This window comes from Ahaetulla prasina, chromosome 8 (genome assembly GCF_028640845.1).
Source record: "Ahaetulla prasina isolate Xishuangbanna chromosome 8, ASM2864084v1, whole genome shotgun sequence".
In the NCBI taxonomy this organism is placed as follows: Eukaryota; Metazoa; Chordata; class Lepidosauria; order Squamata; family Colubridae; genus Ahaetulla; species Ahaetulla prasina.
The window spans coordinates 87243488-87266017 of NC_080546.1; the positions used below are offsets into that span (position 1 = coordinate 87243488).

Here is a 22530-nt window from a genome sequence, read left to right on the forward strand (position 1 = left end):
CTCAATTGATTACCTGGGGAAAAGGCTACGCTGCAGTTCAATTGCCTGATCGAGTCCTGTGGGTTCCGGCTCGCTGTGTTCGCCCCTGTCATCTCAATCAACCAAAAAAGAAAGATGAAGATCCTCCTGATCCTATCCCTGATCTCTCTTGCCTCTTCTGTCTCTAATGCCTCTTCCTCTCTTCCTAAATGTACTCTCCTTGAATATCTAAGACATGGCTAAAGAATGGATATCCAATCCATCCCTCTAACAATACTTACATTATATCCTCTCCCTGTTCCACTTCTCTGTTAATTTTTAACATTTCATCTGAAGACTACGGCACTTATGTATGCTCCCTGTTTTTCCCAAAGCAAGAAAGATCTTTTGACATGAAAATTTCCCTTCTCTCTGCTACCCATTTTTCCCCTGGCGTATCTCGCTCCTTGCCCTCTTCCCACATTTCTACCCCTGCAGCTCTCCGTTCGCAGCGCTCCTTATCCGGAGCACAGCAGAACCTGCATCGTCCCGCAAATTATACTTGGACTATTTTGGACTTCCAAGGAAGTGTCCTTCATTCCATCTCTAATCGAACTCTGTGGCCTTGGTTTCCTGCACTCTACTTTGACTTTGCTGAAATGCTGGTCGGCGCCCATGGATTTAAACATAAAACAAAATGTGATCCTTCCCCTCGGGACGTCTGGACAATTGGTCCAGGCCTGTATATCTGCCCAGGACATCTTACTGATCTCTCCCACCTAGATGAATGTGGGACCATCTCTGATTGGTACTGCAAGTCCTGGCAATGTGTGTCAACCGGAAAGATTTGGTGGACTGCTCCCTATACTACTGACTATATCAAAGCTATACTAGGCCCTGATAACAATTTGCCTTGGAATTCCTGCACCAATTGGGCCTGCTGCGGCGTTCGCCTCAATCCTATGACTGTTACTTTTACATCTCATGGAAGGAGTCTTCCGATTACTGAATGGCTTAAAGGGAAAAGATGGGGGGGAAGGTCGAACGATAATTCCGGATACAGACATCCAGGAAATATATTCATAATTCGTCTTACCATGTCCTTAGAAACATCCCCACCTGTGGGCCCAAACAAACAAGTCAATTCGCCCTTTTTACAGCCCTTGATTAAAAGCAACAATCCATTGGTGTCCTTGGTCTCCTCTGCGCATGATGCCCTTGTGGCAGCCCGTACTTTTCCTAACAATGATAGTAGGTGTTGGCTGTGTATGTCTTCTCAACCCCCTTTTTATGAGGCCATAGGTTCCGCCTTACCTTTTGCCAATAGCACCTCAGATACCGGTTGCAGGTGGTCTAACTCTTCTATAACGGTATCCTCAATTGAAGGTCAAGGTTGTTGCCTTGGGTATGTACCCTCTAACTTTTCTCACTTTTGTATCAATGCCTCCTCGGATGCCTATACTTCCTGCACAATATACTTATCCAAAGAAAGGCTAGGACTTGACACTGGAGGGTGGACTATAATATACACTACTCTATCAACTGCAGATTGAAAGATAGAGAAAAAGAGCGTTCTCAATCCCACACGTGGTATCAGGGAATGTTCAATCTCTCTCCCTGGTTGACCACCCTCCTCTCTGCCCTAGCTGGTCCTCTGATTTTGTTGCTCCTTGCATGTACAATTGGCCCATGTGTCATGGGGAGAGTTCTAGCATTCTTGAAACAACGACTAAACAGTATTGGAGATGATGTCCTCTTGCTAAAGCACACTGTTGAAAATGAATATAAACAACCTCTTTTAGAATTAGCCTCTGAGGCTGATGAAGACTCTGAATCGGGAACCATTCCTTTGGAAAAGCGTACTGGCTCCCTGCGGGCTCTCCCGGAGGGGGGATCCACTGGGGATGCCATAGCTTTAGAAGAATATTACCCATCTTAAAAAATAAAAACAGAGGACATATGGATATATCATTGGTTCAGGTTTTCTTAGGCCTCACAGCCGTGAGAACTTGACTTAACCTTTTTCAGTGCTACATGACAGAAATGATTTATGGTACCCATAGCATTGCATCCTCAAGTTAAGTTTTGCTTTCCCTGAGTTAGGTTTCTAGTTTTGCTTTCCCTGAGTTAGGTTTCTATTCAGGTGAAATGTATGATTTCTTGTAAACCACGTGGTATTTTGCTAATACGTATACTCTAAACGCTCGCTGATTGGTAACTTTCTATATGCTACTTCCCTCCTTGCTGTAGTTACCCCTCCCTGCTAAAACTGCATAATAAAAGAGACTGTTGCGATCTAAAGGGGCAGAACACAACAACCCCCCTTTTCGTGCTCTCTCATCTTAAGAAACTTCTGGTGTGGTGTCTTTTATTCGGCTTCTTTCGTCCTTGCGAGGACCCCCTAAATTGTCTTGGCGAGGGCTGAGACTCGTTCCTGCGGGAACCCAGGACAACATCAACAGGGAACCTTGGGTAACAAATACGTGTTGCAGACCAGCAGCAACATTCCCACCAAAGGTGACCCCTATTTTTTCTACTTGCATTTTTTACGTGCTTTCGAACTGCTAGTTTGACAGAAGCTGGGACAAGTAATGGGAGCTCACCCTTCTTACGCAGTACTAGGGATTCGAACTGCTGAACTGCCGACCTTTCGATCGACAAGTTCAGCGTCTTAGCCCCTGAGCCACTGTGTCCCTACTTAACACCCCTGCCATAGACAAAACTGGCTCACTACCGTCTGTAAAATCATCATAATTATATAATCATTATAACCGACTTCTTTTTTTGTGCTACGTACCCTTGTGGAGAGAGTTTATCCAGCCACCCTTCCTTAACCTTCTTTGCTGCCGGAGCGTAAAAGCAGGCGTAAGGTGTGATTGTGTCTTTGGAGCCAGGGACCAAGTCATCACCGCAAACAGCCGGGGAAGAAAACAACTGGTCTTTCACATCGAGATCCATACTCCCGCGTTTGAATTCTCCGAGGCCCTTGGTAGGTTTATATTTTCCCCTCCAAGCGTAGCGAGAACATTCTTTCAATACAGAGGATTCAGCTTCACCGACAAATCTGTTCGGAAAGGGACTCTGGTCTTCTTGGGGTGTCAATTCAGCGTCTTTTATATTTTCGGAGGTTTTCTGGTTTTGATTACTAGTTGCGAAAAAGAAGAAGGAGAAGGAGAAGGAGAAGGAGAAGGAGAAGGAGAAGGAGAAGGAGAAGGAGAAGGGGGTGGAAAGGATAATGTTACTTCCAGCATCCCGTTTGGCTCCAAAGAGATGCTGGTACCTGGTGATTTTAGGGTGCAATTTTCCTGCTGATAAAACAGGTTGCTTTCCTACTTCCAAGTCAAACCCACAATTCTAGGCTTAGGTAGTAAATGACAAGCAACTCCTTGGTTTACAACTGCAATGGAGCCCAACATTTCTTTATTTATATATATATATATGTTTTCATAGGTTTTCACGGGTATAGGTATGTAGGTCTTGGCATATTCGGGTCTTTTCCCGTGTAAGGTTGAGAGTATCTTGGCGACATTTCGACATTCCGACTACGCTTTGCTTGCACAAGCACGAAGCCGAAAGCACCAGCCTGAAGATGATGAGTGAGACCTCGTCGAAACGTCGCCAAGATACCCTCAACCTTATACGGGAAAAGACCCGAATATGCCAAGACACACACACACACACACAAACACACGTTTGTTTGTTTGTTTTTTAACAAACACACATAAACAAACAATGCATTTTTTGAGCATCAGCCAAGTCACAAATTCGTAGAGTTTTTAGTTATCTCCCAACACAATTTATATATTTCATTTTTTGCCATGATATTTCTCTCCCTAATTTTTCTTTTCTTTTCCTTATTTCTGTTACATAACTTTCGCCCTAATCTCTAATGATTAATCAATTTTTCTCTTTTTTCCCCCGCCTCTCATTGCTTCCTCCAAGTTAAAACCCTTTCCTTTCAAAACGATCATTTTTCTAATATTTAACCCTAACTCTAAATCATCCTATTCAAATATTTTCCCGTTACTCCCTTTTCACAACATAATATACTGTAGTTTCAAGCATTTCCCCTAAATTCCAAGTCACCCCGACCCAATTCTTCCAACCACTCTTTGTATGTTTTAGCCTCCAGCCCCCTAAGGATTTCTGTTCTGTTCTTCTCTGCACTCTTTCTACACTCGTCTTTTTTTAATATTGCAGTAACCAAAACTGGAGTTAGTATTCCAAGTATGGTCTTAAAAAGGTAAAGGTTCCCCTTGCACATACGTGCTAGTCGTTCCCGACTCTAGGGGGTGGTGCTCATCTCCATTTCAAAGCCGAAGAGCCAGCATTGTCCGAAGACGTCTCCGTGGTCATGTGTCTGGCATGACTCAACACCAAAGGCACACCGTACGCTGCTCCCTTCCCACCAAAGGTGGTCCCTATTTTACTACTTGCATTTTTTAACGTGCTTTCGAACTGCTAGGTTGGCAGAAGCTGGGACAAGTAATGGGAGCTCACCCCATTACGTGGCATTAGGGATTTGAACCGCTGAACTGTCGACCTTTCAATCGACAAGCTCAGCGTCTTAGCCACTGAGCCACCGCATCCCTGTAAGTACGGTCTTGCCAAGAACTTTATAAAGTGGCTGTAGAACCTCATGTAATCTTGATTCCCTTGATTCAATTAATGCAGCCTAAGGCTGCACTGATTTTTTGCTTGCTGCTGCATCCTGTTGGCTCATATTTAAGTGATCGTCCATTAGGAGATCCAAGATCCCTTAGCAGAGTTGGAAGGGACCTTGTAGGTCATCTAGTCCAACCCACACCCACCCCACGCAGCAGACCCTACACCATTTTTGACAAATGGCAGCCCAGTCTCTTCTTGAAAGCCTCCAGTGATGAAGCTCCCATAACTTCCGAAGGCAGCTTCTTGTTCCGTTGGTTGATTGTTCTCACTGTCAAGAAAATTTCTCCTTATTTCTAGGTTGAATCTCTCCTTGATAAGTTTCCATTCATTATTCCTTGTCTGGCCTTTGGGTGCTTTGGAAAATGGCTTGACCCCCTCCTCTCTGTGGCAGCCCCTCCAAATATTGGAACACTGCTATCCTGTTTCCCCTGGTCCTTCTCTTCACTAGACTAGCCATGCCCAGTTCCTGCAACTGTACATCATATGTTTTAGCCTCCAGTCCCCTAATCATCTTTGTTGCTCTTCTCTGCACTCTTTCTAGAGTCCCAACATCTTTTTTATAGGGTGGTGACAACTTCCGAAGGCAACTTCTGTTCCATTGGTTGATTGTGCTCACTGTCAGAAAATTTCTCCTTATTTCTGGGTTGAATCTCTCCTTGACCAGTTTCCATCCATTGTTCCTTGCCTGGACTTCAGGTGCTTTGGAAAATAGCTTGACCCCTTCTTTTCTGTGGCAGCACCTCCAAATATTGGAACACTGCTATCCTGTTTCCCCTGGTCCTTCTCTTCACTAGACTAGCCATGCCCAGTTCCCGCAACCATTCCTTGTATGTGTTAGTCTCCAGTCCCTAATCAGGGGTGAAATGCTCCCGGTTCAGACCGGTTCGACTGAACCGGCAGCAATGACAGCTGGTGGTTCGGAGAACTGGTAGTGATAGCAGCTCGAGGCTCTGCTCACCTGCCCGGTCGATGTTACTTCCTGTTTTTTTACCCTCTGCGCATGCATAGAAGGGTTTGCATATGTGTGGAGGGTCTGCGCACGCACATGATGTGTGCGTATGAGCCAAACGAGCCCACGTGACACACGTGCATGTGTACTTCCGAACCTGTAGGGAAGGTAAGTAGATTTCACCCCTGCCCCTAATCATCCCGGTTGCTCTCCTCCGCACTTTTTTCTAGAGTCTCGGCTTCTTTTGGATACTGTGGTGACCAAAACTAGACGCAGTATTCTAGGTGTGGTGTTACTAAGGCTTTGTAGAGTGGTATTAGCACCTTACTCGATCTTGATTGTATCCCTCTGTTCATGCAATTTAGGATTATGTTGGCTTTTTTGGCGGCCACTGCAAACTGCGGGCTCATATTTGCTCCCAGGTAACACCACTCCTGCGCAGTCTGCACTGGCTACCTGTGGTCTTTCGGGTGCGCTTCAAGGTATTGGTTACCACCTTTAAAGCGCTCCATGGCTTAGGGCCCGGGTACTTACGGGACCGCCTGCTGTTACCTTATGCCTCCCACCGACCCGTACGCTCACACAGAGAGGGTCTTCTCAGGGTGCCGTCCGCCAAGCAATGTCGGCTGGCGGCCCCCAGGGGAAGGGCCTTCTCTGTTGGAGCACCTACCCTCTGGAACGAACTTCCCCCTGGTTTGCGTCAACTACCTGACCTTCGGACCTTTCGCCGTGAATTGAAAACGTACTTGTTTATTCAAGCGGGACTGGCTTAACTTTTTAAATTTTTAAATTTTTTGAATTTTAATAATTTTAACTGGGGTATTTTATTTTTGGGGTCAAATTTGACGGTTTTAATTTTCGGCCAATTATATAATATGTTATTTTAACTGTTGTTTTAATTTGTATATTGCACTGTTTTAATCTGGCTGTACACCGCCCTGAGTCCTTCGGGAGAAGGGCGGTATAAAAATCTAAATAATAAATAAATAAATAAATAAATATTTAGCTGGTTGCTTAGCCTGATATTGTCCGCAGGAAGAGAAGTGAGCTCAAACCCCCCCCCCAAAAAAAGCTAACAAAGAAATATGATTATTTCAGCCCATGGAGGAAACTGAATTAGCAGCAGGCATCCTGATGCTTATTTTCTTGAAGCTGGTATAAAAATATAAGCACACCACCTTCCTTAACCCAAACATAACAAAAACAGAAGCTGGCCTTATTCCTTCCTTCCGACCAGACACTTAGAAATGAGCTCCAGAAGGAGAGAATAACATCCTGCCTGCAATGCAATGACTTTGTCCCTATTGGCAAAGTCTGGAAAATGTAAAAAAAAAAAAAAAGACGTTGAGATTCTAGAAAAAGTAGGAAGGGCAACAAAGACGATTAGGGGACTGGAGGCTAAAATAAGAATGGTTGGTGAAACTGGCTACGTCTAGTTTAATGGAAAATGGAAAAGGTGGCTCAGTGGCTAAGATGCTGAACTTGTCGATGGAAAGGTCAACAATTCAGTGGTTCAAATTCCTAGTGCTGCCTAACGGGGTGAGCTCCCGTGACTTGTCCCAGCTTCTGCCAACCTAGCAGTTCGAAAGCACGTAAAAAATGCAAGTAGAAAAATAGGGACCACCTTTGGTGGGAAGGGAACAGCGTTCCGTGCGCCTTTGGCATTGAGTCATGCCGGACACATGACCATGGAGACGTCTTCAGACAGTGCTGGCTCTTCGACTTTGAAACGGAGATGAGCACACCGCCCCCTAGAATCAGGAACGACTAGCACATATGTGCAAGGGGAACCTTTACCTTTAGTTTAATGGAAAGGAGCACTAGAGAGAACATGAGTGCAGTCTTCCAATATCTCAGGGGTTGCCACAAAGAAGTCAAGCTATTCTCCAAAGCACCTGAGGGCAGGACAAGAAGCAACGGATGGAAACTTGTCAAGGAGAGAAGCAACCTAGAACTACGGAGAAATTTCCTGGCAGTTAGAACAATCAACCGGTGGAACGGCTTGCCTCCAAGTTGTGGATGCGCCAACACTGGAAATTTTTAAGACGAGACTGAACAACCATTCATCTGAAGTGGTATTGGGTTTCCTGCCTGAACAGGGGGTTGGGCTAGAAGACCTCCAAGGTCCCTTCCAACTTTGTTATTCTGTTATATGATTATATAGAACACTGTAGGGTGGCTATTTCTATACTGAAGTGTATGTGAATTGTTGATTTACCATACTTGGTTTTGGTTCTGCCTGAAGCCTTGTGAGTCATAAAATCATAGAATCCTAGGGCTGGATGTTAGTGGTTTTCTAGCCCAACTTTTTGCCCAAGACAGAAATTCTCATACCATCTAAGACAAATCTACCGTATTTTTCAGAGTATAAGACGCACCTTAGTTTTTGGGGAGGAAAATAAGAAAAAAGCGGATTGGCAGGTGGATGGGCCTCCCGGAATACCCCCAATCAGCTATTCCCAGGGGTGAATTTTAGCAACAGGTTCCTTGGTTGTGAGCTCTGTGCCTTGCTTTTTTTTTTTTTTTCTGCCCCTGAAAGCCTCCAAAACAGAACTTCAGAAAAAAAAGCCTCTGAAGCTCTATTTGGAAAGTTCTTTTCTGAAGCTCTGTTTGGGGCTTTTCTGAAGCTCAGTTTGGGGCTTTTTTTCTGAAGCACCATGTGGGTTTTTTTTTTTTCTGAAGTTCCTTCTAAGCTCTGTAAAGCTCTGTTTGGGAGCTTCTTTTCTGAAGCTCTGTTTGGAGGCTGCTTTTCTGAAGCTCTGTTTGGGGGCTGCTTTTCTGAAGCTCTGTTTGGAGGCTGCTTTTCTGAAGCTCTGTTTGGGGGCTTCTTTTCTGAAGCTCTGTTTGGGGGCTGCTTTTCTGAAGCTCTGTTTGGAGGCTGCTTTTCTGAAGCTCTGTTTGGGGGCTTCTTTTCTGAAGCTCTGTTTGGGGGCTGCTTTTCTGAAGCTCTGTTTGGGGGCTGCTTTTCTGAAGCTTAGTTTCTGATGCTTTTTTTCAGCCTCTGAAACCTCGGTTTGAGAAACTGGGTGGAGCTACATTTGGTGTATAAAACGCACCCAGATTTTCACCCTCTTTTTGGAGGGGAAAAAGTGCGTTTTATACTCCGAAAAATATGGGTAAGTCTGTCTTTTTTTTTAAAGACCTCCAGCAATGGAGAATCTGCACCCAAAAGGCAAGCTGTTCCCTTGATTAATCCTTCTCACTGTCAGAAAATTCCTCCTTATTTCCAGGTTGCGTTCCAAGTTACGGCGGCGCTGAAAAAAAGTGACTTAGGACCATTTTCACGCTTACGAAAGTTGAGGCCTCTCCACGGCCATGTCACGGAATCAAAATTAAAATGCTTGGCCACGGATTCGTATTTATGACTGTGACCGTGTCCCCGGGAAGTCGTGGCATCCCCTTCGGTGACCTTCTGACAAGCCAAGTCAAAGGGGAAGTCAGATTCCCTTAACCACCGTGTGACTCGCTTAAAAACTGCGTTGATTCACTTAACAATGGTGGCACGGAAGGTCATAAAATGGGGCAAAACTCACTTATCAACTGTCTGGTTTAGCAACAGATATTTGGGCTCAATTGGGATTGAAGTCAAGGACTACTTATAGTAGCAGTTTCTAGAGGTTTCTAAAATGCACTTAAACTGGTGATGGGATTCAAATAATTTAACCACCGGTTCTCTGCCCTAATGGCTGGATTAGTTTGTGTGGCCATGGCGGGTGTGGCCCGGGGGTGTGACAGGCACCATTTGGCCTCCTGCACACACACACGTGCCCCATTTTGGGCCTAGTAGGCCTCCCTGCAGCCTCCTGGGAGCAAAAATGGGCTGCGGGAGGGCATGTTGCAAAAAAAAAAAAAAATTAAAACAATGAATCTCAATCCAATCAAATTTTCCAGTTAGGCGTGCTAAACCCAGCTTTATATCATCTGTGAATGCTACAGTTTAAAAAAAAAATAAGACCAACGTACAGTTTGGATCCACGCTAATGTGTAATAGATTAATCCGAAATCGATTTGGATTTTTTTCCCCTGCATTTTTAATCCCATACCCTGTTCTGCTTGGCGTTCTTTTCTTTTCGTTATCCTCTTCTAACACGTCTGAAGGTTCCTTGCGGTAGATTTCCTGAAAGAATAAATAAGAGAGTTAGACAAAGTTAAGGCATTCATCCCAGTCTTTAGATTACAGTATTATGTCTACTCAGGGGTGAAATTCTGCAGGTTCTGACAGGTTCTGGAGAACCAGCCATGGAAATTTTGAGCAGAACCAGTACCGAAAATTTTGATTAGCTCAGAGAACCAGCAAATACCACCTCTGACTGGCCCCAGAGTGGGGTGGAAATGGAGTTTTTGCAATATCTTTCCCCCAGAAGTGGGGTGGGAATGGAGATTTTGCAGTATCCTTCCCCCAGAAGTGGGGTGGGAATGGAGATTCTGCAGTATCCTTCCCCTGCCATGCCCACCAAGCCTAGGCTTCAGGCCCAGCACTGACATCTGAAGAGGGGAAGTTTTAAAATGTGATGGATGGATGGGGAGAGAGAGAGAAGAGAGAGACTGACAGACAGACCAACAGACAGACACAGAGTGACAGCGACAGAGATGATAGATGATACATGGATAGAGATAGATAGATAGATAGATAGATAGATAGATAGATAGATAGATAGATAGATAGATAGATAGATGATAGATAGATAGATAGATAGATAGATAGATAGATAGATAGATAGATAGATAGATAGATTGATTCTGAAGTGGGTTAAACTTGATGGCTTCAAGTCTCTTCAAGAAGACAGACAGACAGAGACAATATATGATGGATGGATGGATGGATGGATGGATAGGTGGATTAGAGAGAGAGATGGTAGGGAAGGAAGGAAGGAAGGAAGGAAGGAAGGAAGGAAGGAAGGAAGGAAGGAAGGAAGGAAGGAAGCAAAACAATTGCTGGATGGTTTAAGATAGATGGATGGATGGATGGATGGATGGATAGATAGATAGATAGATAGATAGATAGATAGATAGATAGATAGATAGATAGATAGATAGACAGGGAGGAAAGGAAGGAAGGAAGGAAGGAAGGAAGGAAGGAAGGAAGGAAGGAAGGAAGGAAGGAAGGAAGGAAGCAAAACAATTGCTGGATGGTTTAAGATAGATGGATAGATAGATAGATAGATAGATAGATAGATAGATAGATAGATAGATAGATAGACAGGGAGGGAAGGAAGGAAGGAAGGAAGGAAGGAAGGAAGGAAGGAAGGAAGGAAGGAAGAAGGAAGGAAGGAAGGAAGGAAGGAAGGAAGAAGGAAGGAAGGAAGGAAGGAAGGAAGGAAGAAGGAAGGAAGAAAAAAATTGCTGGGTGGTTTAAGAGTACTGGCCTCAGCTGCTTTAACTATGCACATACCTATACCCAAATAGCCCAGTTCACCTGGTGTAAACATCATAGTTGTAAAAGCTTCCTCTTAAACAGGACAAATCCAGCCTCCTGAAGGATGCTCTGCCCAGATCATTTAAACACACTCTTATCTTAGACAGGAGCAGCTATCTCTCCTTCAAGATCTCAGCATCTGACCTCAGACTAAGGTGAGGTATTCTGGAGGAGGAGGGCAACACCTACTCATTCTGTTTTACGTACAACCAGGACAACACATGGCCTTGCCCACGGAGGCCACATGAAGGGCGCTTGGTCAGCGGAAGGAGGAAACAGAGAAGGGGAACTTCTCTCCACAAAGTTTCACTTCGAGTCACCGAAACCCGCGGTGCAATCTCCCTTATTCCTGATTTGTTGGCAGGCGCCTCTCATTAGCTCACCATATGCCACCTCAGGGTGGCCACGTTGAACAGGGGAAGCGGTGGAGAACCACAAAAGATGCATGAGGTCACGGACAGGTGGAGGCTAAGTTTGGAGACGTCTTTGTGGGCTCCAGCTCGGAGGTCTCTATTCTTAGCGTGCTTCACATTTGAGTTATCACACACAATAATCAGCCAAGAAACATATTGGCATTTCATAAGATAAGTCATAAAATAAGAGGGTTGGAAGGGACCTTGGAGGTCATCCAATCCAATCCCTTGCCCGAGCAGGAAACCCTAGGTTTTCCCTAGGGTTCCCTAGGAAACTCCAGAGCCACATGCGGCTCTTTGGGCCCTCTGCTATGGCTCCCTGTCAGGTGATCCTACCTTTGGCTGGCCCCGCCCCTTGCCCTCCCCTCCCAGTTACTCGTCGCCTGGACTGAGAAGGTAAGGGCGACGGCAGGGGATGGAGAAGCGGCCAAGATAGAGAAAGAGAGATACAGAAAGAGAGAGAAAGACATAGAGAGATACAGAGAGGGAAGGGGGAGGAGAGAGGGAGGAGGAAAGGGAGAGAGAGATATGTCAAAAGGATTTTGTGGTTCCCGGTGTTTTTTAACAATTGGTTCTCTGCCCTAATGACCGTCTGGGTAGGCGTGGCTAGGGGGGGTCATGTGACTGGTGGAAGTGAGTGACATTGAGTTGGCCACACCCACCCAGGTTTTGTGGCTCCCGGTGTTTTCTTTTCTGTGGGAAACGGGTCCAAATGGCTCTTTTGAGTATTTAAAGTTGCAGACCCCTGCCCTAGACCATTCCAGGAAGGTGTGCTGTCCAGTGTCTTCTCAAAAGCCTCCAGTGACGGAGCACCAAGAAGTTCCGGTGGCAAGCTGTTCCACGGGTTTATGGTTCTCACTGTCGGGAAAATTCTCCTTATTTCTAGGTGGAATCTCTCTCCTTGATCAATTTCCTTGTCTGGCCTTTGGATGCTTTGGAAAATGGCTTGTCCCCCTCTTCTTTTGAGTGACAGCCCCTCAAATATTGGAACACTGCTATCATGCAATTAGTTTCAGATATTCAAGTAATTAGGGAAAATAAATGCAGATGGATCCGGGAAATCTCCGCTTCTTTTTTTCATCCCAGAAAGCTTTCCGTTCCCATCAGAAAAATGGATTCCTCGACTCCGGAGGGAGGTCATGTACTTTAATTTAATAGGTCACGTATTTTAATGACATTTTAATTCCTTCCTTCCTTCCTTCCTTCCTTCCTTCCTTCCTTCCTTCCTTCCTTCCTTCCTTCCCTCCCTCTCTCAAAAACGACCTCCCTAATTTTTGCCTACACCCCCCATTTTTTGCCTAGCAGGCTTCAGGGAAGCCTGATGGGAGCAAAAATGGAATTTCCCCACCCCCACCCCTGTAAAAAAAAAAAGGCTCCAACGATCGCGCGCGACAGCTGTGATTGTTGGAGCCTTTTTTAATCTTTTAAAAGCATTTTTTTACTCCGGCTCGGGTGAATAGGTTGTAAAAAAATGCTTTTAAAAGTAAAAAGAAAAAAAGCTCTGACGATCACAGCTGTGGCGCACGATTGTCAGAGCCTCTCTTTTTATCTTTTAAAAGCAGGAAGTAATGACACCCGGGTGGGTGGGCGGAGCCTCGCGCTGCCATCCCTACCAATTCTCCAAACCACCTGCCACAATCTCTACTCGATTGCTTGATCCCATCCGAACCGGGAGCATTTCACCCCTGGGACCAATCATCTCCTGGCCTTACTCCCGAGTCGTCCTTTTTGTTTTAGCTGCTCTTGCCTTCTGGCAGCTCTTCACATGCTTGCACTAGGAACAGGCTCCTCCTGTTCCTCTGCCTCTCTGCTGTCTGCCTCTGGAGGCTCCGGAGTCCGTGCATCGCTCCCAGATGGCCCTGGCCCCATCTCTGCCTCTGACGCAAACCCCTCATCTGGGCCTTCTCCTGACTCCAGGACTGGCCCATTGTCCTCCTAACTGTCCGACTCTGCTGCTAGCTCCATAGGTTGCTGGTGGATCACAACATTAGGAACGCAGCTATGCTGTTTCAGCTGCTCCATTGCAAATTGCAATTATGATGGGCTATCCAGAGCCACGGAGAATATTTTAACGTAATCCCACGCATATTTTCCTGGAGTGGATTCCTTTCATTAGGGCATTAGTAAATAATTCCATTCATGTATGTGGGTGGCTGCGTGCTGATCGGCTGGGTATGTTGAGACACATTGATGTCCACACACCTTCCCTAACTTTACACAATAGGAAAGCACAGCACTGGTAAATTAATTCGGAATTTCCAATGGTGTGGGGAAACGGTTTCATAGCAGAAGTGAACGTCTTTTGAAATCCATAGGCACTTTCAGAGGGGAAAGGATGCCATTTAACTGTGTTTTAAAGAAACGACTATATTCTGTTGGCAAATATTATTTTAATACCCAGGCTGGTTTTTCAGTTTGTTAAAATGCAACGAAGAAATAGAATAGAACAATATGGAGTAGAGTAGAGTGGAGTGGAGTGGAGTGGAGTGGAGTGGAGTGGAGTGGAGTGGAGTGGAGTGGAGTAGAGTAGAGTAGAGTAGAGTAGAGTAGAGTAGAGTAGAGTAGAGTAGAGTAGAGTAGAGAATGGAGTAGGAGTAGGAATAGGAATAGGAATAGGAGTAGCAAAGGGAAGGGAAGGGAAGGGAAGGGAAGGGAAGGGAAGGGAAGAGAAGAGAAGAGAAGAGAAGAGAAGAGAAGAGAAGAGAAGAGAAGAGAAGAGAAGAGAAGAGAAGAGAAGAGAAGAGAAGACACGAGAAGAGAAGTTGGAAGGGACTTTAGAGGTCTTCTATTCACTAGTGTCTAGTGCAACCCCAGTTCAGGCAGGAAATCCTACACCACTTCAGACAAATGGTTGTCCAATCTCTTCTTAAAACCTCCAGTGATGGAGCATCCACAACTTCTGGAGGCAAGTTATCCCACCGATTAATTGTTCTAACTAACAGGAAATTTTTCCTTAGTTTTAGGTTGCTTCTCTCCTTGATTAGTTTCCATCCGTCGCTTCTTGTCCTGCCTTCAGGTGCTTTGGAGAATAGCTTTGCTCCCTCTTCTTTGTGGCAACCCCTGAGATATTGGAAGACTGCTATCATGTCTCCCCTGGTCCTTCTCTTCACTAGATTAGCCATGCCCTGTTCCTGCAACCGTTCATCGTATCTTTTAGCCTCCAGTCCCCTAATCATCTTTGTTGCTCTTCTCTGCACTCTTTCTAGAGTCTCCGCACCTTTTTTATATCGAGATGACCAAAACTGGATGCAGGATTCCAAATGTGGGCTTGCCAAGGCATTATAACGTAGTACTAACACTTCACGTGATCGTGATTCTATCCCTCTGTTAATGCATCCTAGAATTGTTATTTATTTAGACCTTAAGGTGTGGGGGAGGGAACCCTTCTTATCACTAACGGATGACTATTCTCTTTTGAAATCACAACACAATGCTTCTTCTATTCCAGCTCATTTTTCAGCCAGATAAATTTCTCTTGTTCCAGCCAATTTGCTTCCCGCTTTTAATTTCCAAGCATTTCATTAACATTATCCTCCAGACTTTCCCAAAAAGCCTCCCTAAATTATCTGCTAGTCGTGTCTTGCTCTATATTCCCCTTTAGTCTTGTATCTAAACAAACAAATGTGTTTACATGCATAGCATTCCTATATACATCAAAATTAGGCAGACCTCTCTACATGTATGTTGTGTCTTTTTAATCCAGGAGCCCTCACAGGCAGTCGCTGGCTTAGAGGTTAATACATTTGCCTAATATGCAAGTAAGCCCAGGTTCGAATCCCAGAAGGGTATGGTTAGCTGATGAGAGCTAAATAGCTTGAAATAGATATATACTAGTCTCCCTTTATTTCTTTGTCAGTAAATATAAATTTAACACAAAATAGTTTGTCGTGAAAGCAACTGTCTGTGAGGGCTCCTGGATTGGGGCTGAAAGGCGAAAGGGAAGCAGTATGCTCCCTCCCATACTTCGGTAGACCAGGTTGCTTCGATAGGAAAAAGCCCACTTAATCTTTCCCCTGGTGCAGCTGACAAAGTGAGGAGAACCTGTGGCTTAGAGGTTAATACATCTGCCTAATATGCAAGCAAACCCAGGTTCGAATCCCAGAAGGGTATGGCTAGCTGATGAGAGCTAAATATCTTGAAATAGATCTATACTAGTCTATTTCTTTGTCAGTAAATATAAATTATATATGTATGTATGTATGTAGGTCTTTTCCCGTGTAAGGTTGAGAGTATCTTGGTGACATTTCGACGAGGTCTCACTCGTCATCTTCAGGCTGGTGCTTACAGCTTCATGCTTGTGCAAGCAAAGCGTGGTCGGAGCTGCCGTCTCTCTATAAATACCGGTGGGGAGGTGTGGACTGTTGCTGTAAGAGCGTTGGTTAGCTGTGTGGTTGCATCTTGATTGGTAGGTGGAGTGGATGTTTGCAGATTAGTCGGCTCTTTCGTAGCATCCTGTGTGGGTGTGGTCCTAGTTGTTAGTCTTCTATGTTGTAACAACCTGGGTAATGGGCACCCACCCACACACACACACACACACACACAAATATATTCAATTTGTGATGTCTGGTTGAACCTTCCTTGTGCATTAAAATATGCCCGTTTTGGAATTTGATGTATTTCAGTACCCCAGGCATTTTTGCCTTAAAGAAAAAGGGTGTATTAAAATGCATGCTGTGAGGAAATCATACAGAAAGGGAGGAAATGGCCAACCTACACACGTTCTTCTAAATTTTTAAAAAGGGGCCACGTTTTCTAAGCCACGTGCATGTGTGCAAGTCCCACGTGCGAGCAAAGCACATGCACGAAAGGCTGCGCGCATGTGCAGAAGGCATGCGCGCGCTCACATTTTCGGTGCGCGGCGAACCGGTGGTAAAATTATGTGAAACACACCTCTGCCTCTCACACATTCAACCATTTCACCATTGTTGGCGTGTAACTGCAGACAACTCACCATGTCTTCAGGAGAATTCATAAGGAAGGTCTCACCATAGGGAGAAATCGGGGGTGGCTTTTCTTCAGCTAGTTCTCCTGGGAAAATAAAACAGACAGGCACGCTCACAATGTCATCCCGTGTCATCTCTAAAACATGGACCTTCATGATTGAATAACAGTTCTGATCCTGTTGTGTCTCGCCCGCTTTCACCGCAGCCGGGGCCTTCTTATCTGCTTCCGAACACTGAGGAATGTCCTAGTATGCCTCCCGGCCCCAGCCCTGGCTCCATGCCCAGACAGGCTGAGGAGGAAGAAGTACCTCCAGCCCCCAGCCCTGGCTCCATGCCCAGGCAAACGGAGCAACTAGACCCCTCCCCCTCCCCCACAGCATGTGAGCCTGAGGAAGGTCAATTACTAACAGCTGCAGACTGGAGTGACCCTCGCTTCAAAAGAATTGATAGGCGGCGGCGACAGAAGGAAGGGAGGGGCAGGCCTGGATAAGTGCTGAGTCATGGAGCCACACCCCATGGCCTATATAAAGGACCTGCTTTCTGGCATTCTCTGAGTCAGGCAAAGTCTAAACATATCTTGCTGAAGTCACTTTCTGGTCTCCTGCCTGCCTTGAGAACTTTGCTAGGACTTTGGCAGAGCTGCAGAGGCACGCCTGATTCGGATTTCCCTGACCCGGTCGTCAGTGGAGGAGTGGGACACGACAGATCTGTAGAAAAATCCTGGCTTGCAAATGGTTGACCGAACTCTTTTTGAAAGCCTACCAAAATGGAGCATCCACAACTTCTGGAGGCAGATAGTTGTTCCATCAATTAATTAACTCTCACCTTTAGGAAATTTCTCCTAGAACCAACTGACCTTTGGTTAGTTCCCATCCATTGTTTCTTGTCTTGCCTTTCGGTGCTTTGGAAAATAGTTTGACCCCTTCGTCTTTGTAGGAGCCGCTCAGATATTGGAACACTGCTATTATGTCCCCTCTAGTCCTTCTTTTCATTAGACTAAACATACCCAATTGCTAAGGTGGCTCAGTGGCTAAGACGCTGAGGTTGCCAATCAAAAGGTCGGCGTTCAGCGGTTCAAATCCCTAATGCCGCATAACGAGGTGAGCTCCCGTTACTTGTCCCAGGTTCTGCCAACCTAGCAGTTCGAAAGCACGTAAAAAAATGCAAGTAGAAAAATAGGGACCACCTTTGGTGGGAAGGTAACAGTGTTCTGTGTGCCTTTGGTGTTTAGTCATGCCGGCCACTTGACCACGGAGATGTCTTAGGACAGCGCTGGCTCTTCGGCTTTGAAACGGAGATGAGCACCGCCCCCTAGAGTCAGGAATGACTAACACATATGTGCGAGGGGAACCTTTACCTTTACCCAATTCCTGGTACATTTTAATCTCCAGACCCCAAACCCTCATTTTTGTTGCTGTTCTCTGCACTCCTTCCAGAACAGTGCTCCAGTCAAATATAGGGTTTTGCAAGTCCTAACGTTGGCACATTCCAGGAAGAAATAATTGCATTTATTACTTTGGCTTTGAAACAAAGTTTAAGTATTTTTGGGGTGATCATATTCCCAAGTATCTGGAAAACAGAAATGGATTTTCTAGGCCTTCACAATGATTTCAATGTTGGCGAGATAAAATCTTTGGCTCCCGTTGCTCAGTAGATTATAGATCTAATATTACTTGCAACATATAACTATGAGTTGTTTATGGACACAGATAATTTATGGATGATCACAGCGAAATATGCTAATCCTTTACCGAAACTGCCCTGTGGATTTTTTTTTTCCTTATAGTCACACGGGGGAAGACTTTAAACCCCAAAACATATGAAGTTTGGTTGTAGGAACTGGGTATGTCTAGTTTAATGAAAAGAAGGACTAGGGGAGACATGATAGCAGTGTTCCAATATCTCAGGGGTTGCCACAAAGAAGAGGGAGTCAAGCTATTCTCGTTCTATCCTTTTATTCTTTTCTCCCTTTCTTTTTTGCCCTTTTAAATCCTTCCCTTCTGTAGAAGAACTAAAGGTTAAAAAAAAAAATTAAATCCATACCTCCGTGCTTGAAGTTGCAAGCGAAATAAAGCGATGTCCTTGAATTGCAGACAAGCAACGTGTCAGATTTCAGATTGTCGAGCAAAGCTGTTGAAACTTGCCCTTAACTCTTAATTAGGTGAACTAAAAACCCAGCAAGCTGTTACGGCAAATATTTTTAATCAGACCTGTCTTCCCGCAGCAAGGGCTGTATTGACTTTTACGTGCCTGCCGAGGGGTGTTCCTATTTGCAATGCAGAAAATTTGACTCTTAGAACCAATCCCAGAGGCAAAAATGCCCTCAAAAAGGAAGGTCAGATTTTGCCCAGAGTCATCTATTCCTACAAACCACAATGCTAATTGGGAACAATGGGCCCAATCTTGGGGACCACCATGACTTGGGTGACTCCGAATCTCTAAAGATTTTAACTATGCAATTTGGGATGAACAACAGAGGTGGGTTTCAAATTTTTTTACTATCGGTTCTGTGGGTGTGACTTGGTGGGTGTGACATGGCTTGGCGGGCGTGGCTTGGTGGGCATGGCAGGGGAAGGATACTGTAAAATCTCCATTCCCTCCCCAATCCAGGGGAAGGATACTGCAAAATCCCCATTTCCTCCAGATCAGCTGAGACTCAGGAGGCAGAGAATAGATGGGGGCAGGGCCAGTCAGAATTTTTACTACCGGTTCTCCAAATTACTCAAAATTTCCTCTACCGGTTCTCCAGTACTGGTCCAAACCTGCTGAAACCCACCTCTGATAAACACCCTTCAAATGGTCTGGGTGTATGAATGGATTTCCAGAAAAATTACAGGTTGAAAGAACCATTAGCGCTACTCCGGTAACCCTGAGGACACAGATAAAACCTCCAAATAATAATAATAATAATAATAACAACAACAACAACAACAGAGTTGGAAGGGACCTTGGAGGCCTTCTAGTCCAACCCCCTGCCCAGGCAGGAAACCCTACATCATTTCAGACAAATGGCTATCCAACATTTTCTTAAAAATTTCCACTGTTGGAGCATCCACAAGTTCTGCAGGCAAGTCGTTCCACTGATTAATTGTTCTAACTGTCAGGAAATTTCTCCTTAGTTCTAAGTTGCTTCTAAGTAGTTCTAAGTGGCCTCAATGACTCTCTAAAAGAATACAGATGACCAGCTGTCTGCAAGCAATATAAATTCCCCACCACCCAGTCAGAGCTGAGGAAGCTTCTTGGATGAGAAGCGAAATGTCTTCAAAGGAAAAACAAGAAAGTCCAGTTGCACCTTTGGGACAATGGGCTCACTCCAACAAAATGAAATGTAATGTGGAGAAGAGCAAAGTTTTACATTTAGGTGGGAAAAACCAAAGGTACAAGTACGGATGAGGCAAAAAGAAGGATCTTGGGCAGTGGTGGGATTCAGCCGGTTCGCACCTATTCGGGAGAACCGGTTGTTAACTTTCTAAGCAGTTTGGAGAACCGGTTGTTGGAAGAAAACTTATTTTATTTTTTTCCACTTTCCAGGGCTAATTTTAGAATAAGTTTTTTAATTGTTATTTTACTCTGTATTTATGTGTTTTTATTTGCCTGTGAACCGCCCTGAGTCCTTCGGGAGATAGGGCGGTATATAAATACGATTAATAAATAAATAAATAAAATAATCCTTTAAGGAAGGCAGGAAGGAAACATTCTGGTGGTGTTTCTAGCCTAATCTTTATCGCCCTGCTTACAGAAACTGCCTCTCTGGTTAACCCTTAGTTAAGCCGCTAAGGCAAAGTGCCCATCGACCTGAGTGACGTTGAGTTGGCCACGCCCACACAGTCACATGACCACCAAGCCACACCTACCCAGCTGGTCATTAGGGCATTAGATGGTTGTTAAATTATTTGAATCCCACCATTGATCTTGGGACATCCTAATGGACGATTATTATTATTTTTTATTAAAAAGTTTTACAGAAAATTTCCCCCCCCCATATCCACCCCCTCCTCCTCCCTTTCCCTCCCTCCCCTCCTCCCCCCCCAAGACTTCCCAGAACCGAATACAGGGTATAAAATTAACAATCATAAATTAAAATTCAACGTAAATCATAATCCATAGTCACTCCTTTCTCTAAAACCTTAACTCCCCTTCCAGAAACAAGAAAGTACATTCTTCTTCCAGTCCATTATATATCAGTCCATTCCAGTGGTGGGATTCAAGTAATTTAACAACCAGTTCTCTGCCCTAATGATTTCTTCCAACAACCAGTTTGCCAAACTGCTCAGAAAGTTAACAACCGGTTCTCCCGAAGTGGTACGAACTGGCTGAATCCCACCACTGGTCCATTCCACTCCTAAAGTCTTCAGAATCTTTTGATTAAATTGGTATTTCCAGTTCTTCGATAAAGTACATAGTTTTTAGTACCCAATCTTCATCGATCAACGCCAAAACAACGTTCCATCTTCCAATATTCATCAGGAATTCTTCTATAATATCTTTCTTCCTTAAACAGTCTCTCAAAAATAATTCATAATTCATATTTCCAACTTAAATTCTTAAGTTTTACTGCCCAATCTCCAAAAATAAACAATATCCTATCTTCTCATAACTTTGGTATCGCTTACATACATCAAATAGCATTGCTAATATTGATATTAAACCTATATTTGTTTTCTGAGGTTTTCGTGGGTGTTTGTATGTAGGTCTTTGGTTATTCGGGTTTTCTCCCGCGTAAAATTGGAAGTGTCTTGGCGACGTATCGACGAAGTCTCATTCATCATCTTCAGGCTTTAGCTTCGTGCTTCTGGGAACCAAAGACCTACATAAACCTATATTGTATCCACAATATGTCAATTGTGGTCACATGACCACCAAGCCACACCTACCCAGTTGGTCATTAGGGCAGAGAACTGGTTGTTAAATTATTTGAATCCCACCACTGATCTTGGGACCTCCTAATGGACGATTATTTAAATATGAGGCAGCAGTGTGCAGCAGCAGCAGCCCAAAAAAATCTAACACCGTCCTTGGTGGTATAAACAGTGGCAGAGAATCAAAACCACCTGAAGTTTTAGTACCTCTTTATAAAACCTTAGTAAGGCCCCACTTGGAATACTGCATCAAGTTTTGGTCACCACGTTATAAAAAAAACAATGTTGAAACTTTGGAAAAAGTGCGTAGAAAGGCAACTAAGATAATTAAAGGCCCGGAGACTAAAACATATGAAGAACAGTTGCAAGAATGGGATACGGCCGGTCTAGAGAACAGAAGGACTACAGGGGACATGATAGCAATATTCCAATAATTGAGGGGCTGCCACAAAGATAGGGGTGGGGGGGTCAACTTATTTTCCAAAGCACCAGAGGGCAGGACAAGAAACAATGGATGGGAACTGATCAAGGAGAGAAGCAACTGGGAATTAAGGAGAAATTTCCTGACGGCGAAGACAATTAACCAGTGGAACAGAAGTTGCCTTCAGAACTTGTAGGTGTTTCGTCAATGGAGGTTTTTAAGAAGAGACTGGAAGACTATACACAAGAAAAATATATTTTAGAATGGAAAATGTGGATTGATTATATTCAAAATAAGTATCAGATAAAAAAATATCGAATAGCATATGAGTAAATTTAGGAAATATTTTGTATCAGATATATTTCTGAAGGAGAGGGGAATTGAGAGTGTGATTATGTGTGGAGTGACTAGAGATTATAATTTAGGAATTATTTTGGATTATGACTGTTAGTTCTGATACCCTGCATTTTGTTCTGGGAAGTCGGGGTGGGGGGTAAGGGGGAGGGGAACTGGGGGGTTGAGGGTAGAGATGGAGTGATGGTTAATGTACAGGGATTATTGAAGATGTATAAATATAATTAATGCAGGGTCGGGTCTGCCCAGTTACCATTTTAGAACGGTGGGGAGGGAGAAAAGAGGAGAGAGTAGGAGGTAGGAAAGAGGAGAAGAGGAAGGAAGAGGAGTAGAAGAGGGAGAAGGAAGGTGTAGGGTGGAGGGAGGAGAGGATGTAGATAAGAGAAGGAGAGGAAGGTCTGGAAAGTAAAAGAAGGTAGAAGAGGGAAGAGTGTTAAAAAGGGGCGGGGTGACTGGGCAGGCCCGACTAATTGTATATAACTGTACATTGGATGAGCTGTTTGATATGATTGTAAAAATAAAACTTTTTAATGGGGGAAAAAAAAAAAG

The 22530-nt window shown here is 44.4% G+C and overlaps 1 protein-coding gene across 1 annotated transcript in view; it reads right to left on the minus strand.

Annotated features, from left to right (window-relative positions):
* LOC131203512 (arf-GAP with Rho-GAP domain, ANK repeat and PH domain-containing protein 2-like) overlaps positions 1–22530 on the minus strand; it is a 104142-nt gene that overhangs the window by 42550 nt on the left and 39062 nt on the right. The window contains exons 4-6 of the mRNA XM_058193815.1: positions 16356–16432; positions 9619–9692; positions 2756–3103 (exon numbers count right to left, since the gene is read on the minus strand). Of these exons, the coding sequence (XP_058049798.1) occupies positions 2756–3103; positions 9619–9692; positions 16356–16432 (499 nt within the window). The remainder of the gene's footprint in view (positions 1–2755; positions 3104–9618; positions 9693–16355; positions 16433–22530) is intronic.